Below are 12304 nucleotides of genomic sequence, written 5' to 3' on the forward strand. Positions count from 1 at the left end.
CCCCCCCCCCCCCCCCCCCCCCAGCTCTTTACCGGCCTCTGGCGATTATCGGGAAGTCCCTCCCTAAACCACACCTAAGGCTCACAGTGGGTTGCTAGAGGGAGCTTCAGACCTGGAACTGCCCTGGGAGGCACACAGAGGTCCTGATACCAGGCCTAGTGGCAGCCACCTCTCCCAGGTCACTGCTTCTCTTAGGTGAGTGTCCTATAGCCCTGCCCACAGCCCCTCTGCAGGACAGGATAGAGTGGGATGGCCCCTGCCCTTTGGCAGCTCAAGACCACTGATCTGGAACCCTGGCTGGCACCCTGGCATCCCAGGGCTTTTGAGTCTGTTGGAAAGGGCTTCTGTATGTACCACTGAGTCCCAAGCTCTGGAGGGATAGATCTGGCCCCAGGAGTGCTGGCCCTGGAGCGGTGGCCCACCCTCCCCCATAGCTCCACTGAGTCAGCCCAGTAACCATGCCAGGTCCAGCCAGCTGACAGTGGGAGGAGCAGGCCATACCCAGACAGTATTCTTGACCGGGAGGAGCCAGAGTGGGAAGGAAGAGATTCTCCTTTCACTTTTCCTATTACCTCAGGACACACTGAGAGTGGGAGAGGATAGGCAGCCAGACTCTTCCTTGCCCAGAGTGGGCAGAGTGGACCTTGCACTAGTGACTGGAGAAAGGGGTGTAACTAGGGTATAGAGAGCTGGTTTGGGTCTGGGGCTGGGAATGAGTTCAATGTAGGCAGGGAGAAATGGTGGGAGACCACCAAAGGGCAAATCCAGGGTGGGGCAGGTTGGTGCTGTGCAGGCCAGGTGAGGTGCAGAGGCCATGGAGACCTGAAGGCCCCCTCTGTGCCCAGGACAGCCATGGCTCCAAAGCGCAAGCCCTCGGTGCAGACTGGGGGCCCTGAGAAGAAGGGGCGGCGAGGAACAGGGGAGGAGAACAGCTTCCACTCCACCGCTGAGGCCCTCAGAGCTGCACCTGCGGAGAAGCGCGTAATCCGCGTGGACCCTGCATGTCCACTCAGCCACAACTCAGGGGTCCAGGTGAGCTGCAGTCCCCAGTCAGGCCTGGAGCCTGCTTCCTCATAAGCACAAATACACCCAGACCTGTTCCTCTCCCATTTGGGGCTCAATTCTGGCTATGTAGCTCAAGGCCCCCAAGTAAGTTCCAGAGCAAGGCCATCTTCTCCCAAGACCCCAAAGGTCAGGTCAGGGCTCCGTTCCATCAGGTCCAGGTAAGTCATGTCTGCCTTCAGACCCTAGGCAGGCCTCCCTCCACCACACTTAAGGAAGGACTCTACTTCTCTCAGTCTCCTCAAGGCTAGCCTGTGTCCTCTCAAACCAACCTCTCAGGCCAGAGCCATATCCCCCTCAGATTCCCCCACCCAGGGCACAGCTGTGTCCTCCCAGAATCCCACCCCACCCCCATTCCAGGGTTTAGTTATGTCCTCTCAGACGACATCCCCTAGGACAGAACCATGACCCCCCCAAACCTCCCAAGACTCCCCAGTGCAGTTGGACTCCTGTCCCCATCAGACAGACCCCTGTCAGTGTGTAGCCAGTGGCCACCCCCAGCAGCCTGCCCCACTCCACTCTGGCCCAGGTGCATGAAGACTACGACTGCACCCTGAACCAGACTGACATCAAGAGCAACAGCAACAAGTTCTACATCATCCAGCTGCTGCAAGAGGGCAGCCGCCTCTTCTGCTGGAACCGCTGGGGCCGCGTGGTGAGTGCCCCGACCACCTGTGCCCGCCTCCTCTCTACCTCTTCCTGCTCAGCACATGCTCCCCAGGGTCCCCAGAAGGCCACAGTTGCTGACTGTCCCCTCCTTCACCTCCAACTGTCCAGGGGCACTCGGCACAGGGCCTGGCCCCGCACAGAGGCCAGCAAATGTTTATGGTGGGTACTGTGGTGGACACACCCCTGAAGGCTGTTGGTTGCAGGGAGAGACAGGCCAGTCAAAGATCAAACATTTCGCACGGCTAGAAGATGCAAAGAAGGACTTTGAGAAGAAATTTCAGGAAAAGACCAAGAACAACTGGGCAGAGCGGGACCACTTCGTGGCCCACCCCGGCAAGTACACACTTATCGAAGTGCAGGGAGAAGACGATGCCCAGGAGGCTGTGGTGAAGGTGAAGTGGCCAGGGAGGGTATGTGGGCCCTAGGATGGAGGGGACTGGTTGGAAGGACCAGCCAGATGGGCTCTGCCAGCACCCATCTTTGCAACCTCAGGCACAGACCTCCCCAGTCTGGCCAATCTCTGTCTAATGCTGTGTTCTGCTCCAAGTGGGGGTGCCCTGCCCAGCCACTCCTGCCCATGTGTACCCTCTATCCCCAGGTGGATGGAGGCCCAGTGAGGACAGTGGCTAAGCAAGTGCGACCCTGCTCCCTGGACCCAGCCACACAGCAGCTCATCACCAACATCTTCAGCGAGGAGATGTTCAAGAATGCCATGGCCCTCATGAACCTGGGTGAGGTTTGACGGGCAAGTTGGCAGGGGCCCCAGGGTGGCAGCGCTGCAGGGTTTCAGGGCTGAGTCTCCCCACTCCCCTGTTCCCCAGATGTGAAGAAGATGCCCTTGGGAAAGTTGAGCAAGCAGCAGATTGCACGGGGCTTCGAGGCCTTGGAGGCATTGGAGGTGGCCCTGAAAGCCCCCACAGATGGTGGCCAAAGCCTGGAGGAGCTGTCCTCCCACTTCTACACTGTCATCCCACACAACTTTGGCCGCAGCCGGCCCCCACCCATCAACTCCCCCGAGTTTCTTCAGGCCAAGAAGGACATGCTGCTGGTGAGGGCTGGCAAGTGGGCAGCAAGCGATGGGGTCACCAAACAGACAGACTGGACAAAGGATATGAGGGACAGATGGCTGAGAGGGCCCAGAGGGATGGACTGTGATGGGCAGGCTGAAGGACAGGGGAGGGGATGGCCAGACAGATAGGTGGAGTGGGGGGTGGACAAGTGGACAAACAGGTGAGGTGGCTGTGGTACCAGTCTTGTGGGAGAGGGGAGGGGAGGCCCAGAGGTCAAGTGGGCAGACGAGCTGCTGGTGGCCATCATCAGGTGCTGGCTGACATCGAGCTGGCCCAGACCTTGCAGGCAGCCCCTGAGGAGGAGAAGATAGTGGAGGAGGTTCCACACCCTCTGGACCGAAACTACCAGCTTCTCAACTGCCAGCTCCAGCTGCTGGACTCTGGGGCACCTGAGTACAAGGTGAGCTTGGCCTCGCAGAGGAGCTGGGCTCATAGTGGGCACATGCCCTCTGCACACCTGCCCTCAGCTTTCTCTCCCTGTGTCTCTGGAGCTTGGAGAGCTCTGGGATGAGGGGGACAAAAGGGGGGTCATCCATGAGTCCCCCACCCTTGGCACCCAGCCTCTGCTCTCCCCGCAGGTGATACAGACCTACTTAGAAAAGACTGGAAGCACCCACAGGTGCCCTACCCTTCAACATGCTTGGAAAGTGAACAGAAAAGGGGAGGTAAGTGAGATTCCCCCCAACCCCCTATCCCATCACCACCCTGACCCTTAGGGAGATAACCTTGGCTTATCAACTCCTTAGGGAGTCAACTTAGCAACTCCGACCAATTTCCACCAGGCCGTGAGGTGTGTGTGAGTGACCAGAGAGAGGGGCCCTAGGCCTCGGTCATACCATCTGAGCAGCAGGGACAGGTGCCTGAGCCCTCAGGTGGCATGACTCTCCCATTTCCCACCTCCTCCCCTGCTCAGGGAGACAGGTTTCAGGCCCACTCCAAGCTGGGTAATCGAAAGCTTCTGTGGCATGGCACCAATGTGGCTGTGGTGGCCGCCATCCTCACCAGCGGGCTCCGCATCATGCCACATTCCGGTGGCCGCGTTGGCAAGGGCATCTACTTTGCCTCGGAGAACAGCAAGTCAGCTGGCTATGGTGAGGGACCCCTCTGGGCCAAGCCCTGTTTGGGTGTGAAGGTACTAATGTGGAGTGGGCCAGTCTTTGCCCACTGGAAACTCATGATCGATCGGGAGAGGAGCCCTTGAATGGCTACTGATCAGAGTCTTCAATGGGGCATCCTCAGGCTTGGCACAGCTCAGAGGAGGTGCAGGTGGTCAAGCATGGCTTCCTGGAGGAGGTAATGCAGATAGGATGAACACACCAACCAGACCCAGGAAAGGGTGAAAGAGAAACCTTCAAGGCAAGAGAATGGCACAGAGGCCAGGAGGCTGCAGCTGGTCAGGACTTCCAAGCACTTCCTGACTCTGAAGCTTAGAGCAATGCCTGATGGGGGCAGGGTGTCTTGAAGACCTGAGACAATCAAGAGGGCCTTATCCAGAGAGTGATGGAGAGCCCAGTTGGACTTGTATATAGCAGGATCTCAGTGGCTGCAGCTGTGGAGAAGGTGGCAGAGGCCAGAGGCTGCAGGGAGGCCATACTCTCATCCAGGCTGATGTGACAGGCACCCAGCCTAGGGCTGTGGAGGTGTGAGGGCAGAGAATCCAGGAGAGGGATGTGTAGGAGGTGGGACAGCAGCATAAGGGGAACAGGTAAAAGGTGTCTCCAGTGACTTTCAAGTTTCTGGCCAGGAGCATCCTCCCTGAAGTGACCTCCCTGGACTGGCTCCTCAGTTCAGTCTGACCCCATCATTGGAGGCCACCACCACCCACCCATCCAAGAGAGTGAGGTCCAGGGATTCATCCAAGGACAGGTGGAGCTGAAGTTCTAGGATGTCTGAGGTTTCTCAAGACCATGGGGTCCACCAGGAGGGCAGAGAAGCCTAAGAGTGGCTGGGGGGGCTACAGGGGAGCCAGAGCAAGGGGGAGTTCCCAGGGGAGGGGACGAAAGATGTCAGTAGCAAAGTCAGCAGAGCAGGCCAGGAAGAAAAGCCCCCTCCCTAGGTTTAGTCACTGGGAGGCCATTACTAACCTTGGTGAGGACGGCAGAGGGTGCAGAGGCTTGGCTCGGGGAGCCAGGAGTGAGGGAGGGAGCCAGATGAGGTGGGAAGGAGCAGGCAGGGACAAGGATGGTGTTTTAAGGCTGGAAGACAGTGAGCACTTTTCTGGGCTGGGTAGCAAAACCAGAGGAGATAACATGGCAGCAGAGAGGGCCCCAGGAGTCAGGCAGGACACTGAGCTACCACAGCTGAGCCTGCCTGTGTCCTCCAGTTTCTGGCATGCACTGCGGGGCCCACCATATCGGCTACATGTTCCTGGGCGAGGTGGCATTGGGCAAAGAGTACCACATCACCACTGACAATCCCAACTTGAAGTGTCCGCCCCCGAGCTTCGACAGTGTCATCGCCCAAGGCCTCACAGAGCCTGGTGAGTCCCAGGAAATTGGACGGGCCTGAGGATAGAGGTAGAGCTAAGATAGGGCACTGGGACATTTTCAGAGAGGAGGTGAACAGGGAAGGGTGTGGAGAGGGACAAAAAGAAGCAGTCTTCCTCACTGTAGTCATTCACTTTGTCATTCAACAAACATCCACTGGTTCAACAAATCATTCCTGGCCATCCAAAGAGAGGTGTCATTGGCTGAGCACTGGAGGACGAGTAGGAGTTTCCCAGAGGGAAATGTGGGAGGATATTTCAGGCCGAAGGCCCAGTCCAGGCACTGGGTTGGAGGTCGGCAAAGTGGGAATGAGCAGGTGTTCCCTGTGGCAGAAATGGAGCACATAGCAGCAGGGCTTACTAGTATGGCCCTTGCTATGCCCTGCAGATCCAACCCAGGACACCGAACTGGAGCTGGATGGCCAGCGAGTAGTGGTGCCCCAGGGCCACCCCATCCCCTGCCCAGAGTGCAGCAGCTCCAGATTCTCCCAGAGCGAGTATCTCATCTACCAGGAGAGCCAGTGTTGCCTGCGCTACCTTCTGGAGGTTCGCCTCTGAGCTGCTTGCCCTGCCCTGCCCCCTAGGGTCCTGCTAGGGGCTGGACCATGATCTTCAATCTTCCTGCCCATCCCTGGTACCCCCATATCAGCCCTTCTTTTTTTGTGTGTGGTTTTCAAGAATACAATACAGTGTTATTACTATAGTCACCATGTTGTACAATAGACCTCTTGAATTTATTCTTTCTGCCTGCCTGAAATTTTGTATCCTTTGACCCACATCTCCCAATCCCTGGTAACCACTATTCTGCTCTCTACTTCTATGAGTTTAACTTTTTAGATTCCACATATAAGTGAGATCGTTTGGCATTTGTTTTTCTGTACCTGGCTTATTTCACTTAGCATAACGTCCTCCAGTTTCTTCCACGTTGTTGCAAATGGCAGGATTTCCTTCTTTTTTTAAGGCTGAATAGTATTCCACTGTGTACATATATCTATTCATCTGTTCATGCACACTTAGGTTGATTCCATATCCTGTCTATTGTGAACAAAGCTGCAATGAACATGGGAGTACAGTTATCTCTTTAACATACTGATTTCATACCCTTTGGATATATACCCAGAAGAAGGATTGCTGGATCCCATGTCATCCCTTCTTGCCAGGCCCTTCTGTGTTCCAGACAGCAATCCCCCTTCTCTCCAATCCCTGTTAGTCCTGGCCTAGCTGCGGCCCCAGAGTCTTGCCTCCTAAGGTGATGGGTGTGGTGGGGGGCTTATTACTGGGACGCAGATGCAGCAATGTACCCAAAGCCAGGTGGTTAGAGTGCACAGGCTCAGAGGAGGTTGGATCCCACATCCACCCAGGCTGCCACCTTGGCCCAAACTGTACGTCTGAGAGGTGTGGTCACCAAGGCAAGCTAAACTTCAGGTGTGTGCAGGAAGGTATATTAAACATGGTGTTTTCTCACCCTAGCCTCTGCTTGTGTGTGCCACGACTGCACCAGGTCTGGGCCTCACTGTCTCCATGGTAACCCAGCACGTAGCAGCTCCAGCCCCACTCCAGGGAGCGGGCACTCACACGAGTTGATGTGGGTCTCACACACACACACCCTGCCTACCCTGGCTCATCACTGCAACCATCTGCCTCCTCTAAAGGGAACCCTCACCATCAACTCAACTATTTGTCATTTGAGAACCCACCTGGTGATCATGTCCTTTGGCCCAGATATTGCCAGGTGAATTAAGTATGCCACACGTCTTGGCACCAGACATCCCTGTGCATCTTATATGTGAACATTACAAACAAGTTGAACACATGTCAAAGGGGCACAGCTCTTCAATCATGAAAGGAGACTGTTCAGGCAGGAATGCCAGCTGTCACCCCTGGTAACCCTATCCGCAGGTGAGGTGCAGGTGCTAGAGAGCAGGGCAAGATCCAGTCTAGGTTCATACATTGCACTTAGTTGTGTCTCAGTCTCCTTTAATCTGAAATGTTCTCAGTCTTTATTTTCTTTCATAACTTTGATATTCTTGACACTCTTGAGAGTACAAGCCAGTTTTATAAAATGTCTCAGTTTGAGTTTGATGTTTTGTCATGATTAGATTCAGGTGTTGCATGGGCGGGAACATGACATAAATGATGTGCCCTCAGTGAACTATATCGGGAGGGACATGTCCCATTCTTGGTTATGTTAATTAACTTTGGTCACTTAATTGAGGTGGTGTCCACCAGATTTCTCCACTGTAAAGCTACCACTCCTCCCCTCCATAATTAATCAGTACTCTGTGGGAAAATAGCCAGGGTGGGTAGGGTGTGTGTGTGTGTGAGGCATAGATGTTCCATTCCTCACCAACTTTCACCCGCTAGCTTTATTATCTGTTGATGATATTTACCTGAAATCAGTTACCTGAATCAACTTTTTCTTAGATGGATGCAAATGGTAATTATCCAATTCCATCATTTCTTTTATATTTATTAATAAATATTCTCCTTTATTATCAGTGTAGATTCATGGATTCTTATTTTATTCAATGGGTTATAATCCTTTACTGCCATTATTTATTTTTATTTTCAAATTGTCCAAATTTGGCCAGCCGAAGGTCCTTTCTGTGTCCCCATCGTTTTTTGAGCACTTCCTTACTTTCTGGCATCACAAGATGTTCCAGGTTCATCTTGTACAAACCTGGAATCAGCCATCTCTCCAAGTAGCCTTGGTTCCCTGGAGCAGAAAATGTTTACAATCCAGGATCTGGGCAGTAGATGTGCTCTTTGGTAGAATGTCACTGTTTTTAAGTCCTTTCAGCAAAGAGAGCTAGGAAACATGTAAATGTAAATATATAACAAACAAACAAACAAAATCTATGTCTACTTCTCTAGTTCCAAACACCACAGAGTTCCTCCATTCTTCCCCAATTCCATATGTGCTCCCTTCTCAAACAGTAAAAACCTGTTTCTATCAACATCAATATATTTACTTATTTGCTTGATTGATCCTACACAAAAAGGAGTTTCAGAATTGCTATACCCATAGCATTGTGAAACACAAACTTTCTAAGTCGAGCTCAAGAGTTATTTAATCTTATTCAAGATTACCTTTTAGTCTTTAGACTGAGGGTCACTGTTCAAAGTAATAGTTTGAACACAGGTTCAAACGTTACCTGGATTAGTTCCTTGTTTCTCCCCAGTGTGGTTATGTTAATCATTTATTTTATTTTTATTTATTATTTTTTTTAAAAGATGGCCGGTAAGGGGATCTTAACCCTTGACTTGGTGTTGTCAGCACCACGCTCACCCTGTGAGCAACCGGCCATCCCTATATGGGATCCGAACCCGTGGCCTTGGTGTTATCAGCACCGCACTCTCCCGAGTGAGCCACGGGCCAGCCCATGTTAATCATTTAAAATACAGGTAGGTTCATTTGTTTCTGTTTATATTCACTTTTAGGGTTTTTTCCCCATCTTTGTTAATTTATTGTTTTTAATATGTAGATCATTAACATAGTTTCAAAGGCCCAACTATCAAAGGTGCACTCAGATGAGTCCTCCTATCCCTTTCACTCCATTCCCACTCACCTGCTGGAGGGAGCCACTTTCATTACTTTCTGGCTTATCCTTCCTGTGTTTCTTTTGCAGTACACACACACACACACACACACACACACACAAAGTATTTTAGTTTTTAATTTGTTTTAATGATTTTGGAGGGAGTATGCACTCTCCAGTCCCCCATAGACCCCATCCCTTCCTTGTTGCCTTCCCCAGTCCACTTTTCTACTTTGCTACTCCCACCTGGCCCCCCAAACTCTCCCCAGGCCCTGGTGACTCAGGGGCTGTCCCAGGCCTGCAGGCCTGTTTGGGCAGGGAAAAGAGAAAGGAGGAGTTGGCCTTTCCCCTTCCTCTGAACCCAAACCTCAAAAATCCAGCTTCACCTTCTTGAGGGAAACGTCCATATTCAAGTTATGGCCAAGTACAAGAAGGGTGTCTGTGTGGACAGAGCTCTAGAAAGCACCTGGGTTCCCGGTCCAACTCAGCTGTGCAATCTAGGAAGGACACATTCCTCCCCTCTCTGGGCCCCAGTTTTCTCATTCGAATAATGGAGAATTGGGCTGAGACCCTTCAAATTCCAGAATGAAATGAGTCAAACCAGGAGGTCCATGCCCTGACTCTACCATCTAGTTCTGTACCAATGCTGACTGCCTGCCTGTGATGGGTTCTAGGAGCACAGGCACGAGCAAGACCCAGACAAGGTCCCTGCTCTTATGGAGCTTACATTCTAGTAAAAGAGGCTCTAAACAAACATGTGCACACAGATGGAATATAATAACAGGTGGGGAAAGTTGCAGGAGAGGAAATAAAGCAGGGTGAAAGGATTAGAGTGATGGTAAGGTGGAATGATTTTAGAAAAGATGGTCAATGAGGGCCTCTCTCAAGTAGAGAGCTGAGTTAAGTGACAGAGCAAGCCATGGACAGATCTGAGGGAAGAGTGTCTTGGCAGAGGGGATGGCAAGTGCAAAGATGTTGAGGTGGAAACGGGCCTGACAGGTGGGAGGAACAGCAAGATGATTGCTGTGGCTGGAAGTACAGTGGGCAAGGAGGAGGGTGAACTCAGAGAGGTAGGGAAAAGGCAGATAATGGAGGCCAACTCACGGCACAGAGAAGCTGAGATTCTGTTCTGATAACGGGAAGCTCTTGGAGGGATGAGAGCAGGATCATAACCCGATCTGATTCGTTTTTAGAAGGATCCACTTCAGCTGCTGTGTGGAGAGTGGACTGTAGGGTATTTGTCAGTCAAGATCCACTCAGCAAAACAGAAATCACCCTAGGTATATCAGATAAGGACGATTTGATACAGAGAAAAAACTGAACTACCAAACAGGATAATGAGGCAATCCAAAGATTAGCAATAGCAGGAAGTCACTACCACCCTAAGGCTGGGGGATAATGGAAGGAAATGGTGTTCTGATCCCCAGGGGCCAGGGTCACCCTGCAGGAGCCAGAACCATGAAGGGGTCTGCCTGGAGGGAGCCAGAACTATGGGAAGAGAGGCCGTCTTCCACAGAGGTAGAGCCAGAGCCCCAGGCTGAACATTTGAGAGAAAATGTCCTGCTTCTTCTCTCCTCCCACTCTCCAGTCTTCTGCTACTAACTGCCATTGGCTGAACATGCCCAAAGCCAGTTGGTAAAGGAGCCTGGAAGTATAGTTCCTAGGAAGGCAGAGTAGCACTGGGGAAGGGTTGAGAATGGATCTGAGGGTGAACAGACAAATGGCCAGCACCAGGTACAGGAGCAGAGGACAGGAGACCAGTTAGAAGGATGCTGAATGATACAGGTAAGAGGTGGTGGTGGCCAGGACACGGGTAATAGTGTTGGTAGTAAGAAATGGTTGGATTCAGGAGAACTTGATGGATTGGTTATGGGACATGGGGGAAAGGAAGGCCTCCTGCAGTGGAGTTTACTAAGATGGAGAAGACTCTGGGAGGAGCAGGTTAGGGAGGGATCAAAAGTCATGGTTCTCTTCTGGACACAAGAAGTTTGAGATGCCCATTAGTTGACGTACTGGGGGAGATGTTGAAGAGGCAGCTGGGTATCCAAGTCTGGTTTTCAAGGGAGAGAAAGATACAAATGCAAGCTATTGGTATAGATGGGGTTTTGCCATGGGACCGAGTGACTTCACCTGGGGGCATGCGCACCACTGAGTTACACGGCTTTTCCTGAACAACCACCTTGGGGTGAGGGCGGATGCCATACACTCATTGGCTAGGATTGGGTTTTGTGCCTAATTGGGAAAATGGAGGGTGGGGATCTTGCTCAACCAAACTCTGCAGATCCTGAAAATTGGGGACGGACAATTCAGGGTGCTCTTACCAGAACTTGTTTGCTAGCAGCAAAACAACAACAAACAGCAGTTGCCTCCTCTCATTTATTCCACACACTGTCATGGAGCAACTATTCTGTACCACATTTATATGGGCTGAGCACTTACTATGTGGCATGCCCTGTGATTTCCCAGGTCCACTTTCCCAGTCTCCTTTCTTTCCGAGACAACTAGTCTTCCTGGGTCTTCCTAAGGGTCTTCCTGCTCCAGCTCTTGTCTCACTGGTAACTCAGTCTCCCTTCAGTACAAGGGCTAAATGATCTCCTTTCCCCCACTGATGGGAATGGGGAGGAAAGCAGATGGGGGGCTACTTCCCACCACAGGGAAAGGCACTGCAGGGTCTCTCTGACTCCGAAGCCCATATTCTAACCTCTTAGGTCTAGGTTGCAAGCCAGTGCCTGCTGGGGGCCCCAGGAACTTCCACAGCAGAGCCTCCAACCTCCAGCTGGCAGCTGCTAGGACCCAGGCGGCTGGCAACAGGCCCTGCCTCTCTCCCTTGTCAGCTTTGTGTTTCTCTAAAGGGCAACATCAGAGTGACAGCCAGTACCATCTCCAGCAGAGGCTGAATTGCTGTAGCTGGGCTGAGGCAGGGGAGAGAGCCAGCAGGCTCAGCCTTGCACCCTCCATGGGGCTGGCCAAGCCCCCAAGAGGATGGCAGCCTGGGCGACGGAGCCACCTCCTGTGCAGCCTATGAGGTGAGCAACGGACCAGAGAAGCAACGGACAGGTGATGGGAAACCTGGAACTGGAGGCTCCATTTTACTCTCTGCATCCCAGCACAGGGTGAAGCCTGAGCGGTCAAATGGCCAACACCACAGAGCTGAACGCTACAGAAGTCGCAGGCTCGGTGGGGTTAATCCTGGCGGCTGTCCTGGAGGTGGGGGCATTGCTGGGCAACAGCGCACTGCTGGTCGTGGTGCTGCGTACGCCAGGCCTGGGCGACGCGCTCTACCTGGTGCACCTATGCATCGTGGACCTGCTGGCGGCTGCCTCCATCATGCCGCTGGGCCTGCTGGCCGCACCGCCATCCGGGCTGGGCCGCGTGCGTCTGGGCCCCGCGCCCTGCCGCGCGGCGCGCTTCCTGTCCTCGGCTCTGCTGCCCGCCTGCACGCTGGGCGTGGCCGCGCTCGGCCTAGCGCGCTGCCGCCT

At 53.0% G+C, this 12304-nt stretch overlaps 2 protein-coding genes across 2 annotated transcripts in view; both read left to right on the forward strand.

The window, feature by feature from the left end:
• The first annotated feature begins 850 nt into the window (after positions 1-850).
• On the forward strand, positions 851-5991 carry PARP3 (poly (ADP-ribose) polymerase family, member 3). The gene is made up of 10 exons (XM_008585027.1): positions 851-1032; positions 1592-1717; positions 1935-2123; positions 2330-2462; positions 2553-2779; positions 3052-3201; positions 3380-3466; positions 3715-3892; positions 5125-5280; positions 5675-5991. The coding sequence occupies exons 1-10, from the start codon at positions 853-855 to the stop codon at positions 5842-5844; spliced, it is 1596 nt and encodes a 531-aa protein (XP_008583249.1). The 5' UTR covers positions 851-852; the 3' UTR covers positions 5845-5991.
• A 5966-nt stretch (positions 5992-11957) lies between these two features.
• GPR62 (G protein-coupled receptor 62) overlaps positions 11958-12304 on the forward strand; it is a 1253-nt gene continuing 906 nt past the window's right edge. Inside the window, exon 1 of the mRNA XM_008585043.1 lies at positions 11958-12300. Within this exon, the coding sequence (XP_008583265.1) occupies positions 11958-12300 (343 nt within the window). The remainder of the gene's footprint in view (positions 12301-12304) is intronic.

Source organism: Galeopterus variegatus, unplaced genomic scaffold (genome assembly GCF_000696425.1).
Source record: "Galeopterus variegatus unplaced genomic scaffold, G_variegatus-3.0.2 Scaffold3424, whole genome shotgun sequence".
NCBI lineage: Eukaryota > Metazoa > Chordata > Mammalia > Dermoptera > Cynocephalidae > Galeopterus > Galeopterus variegatus.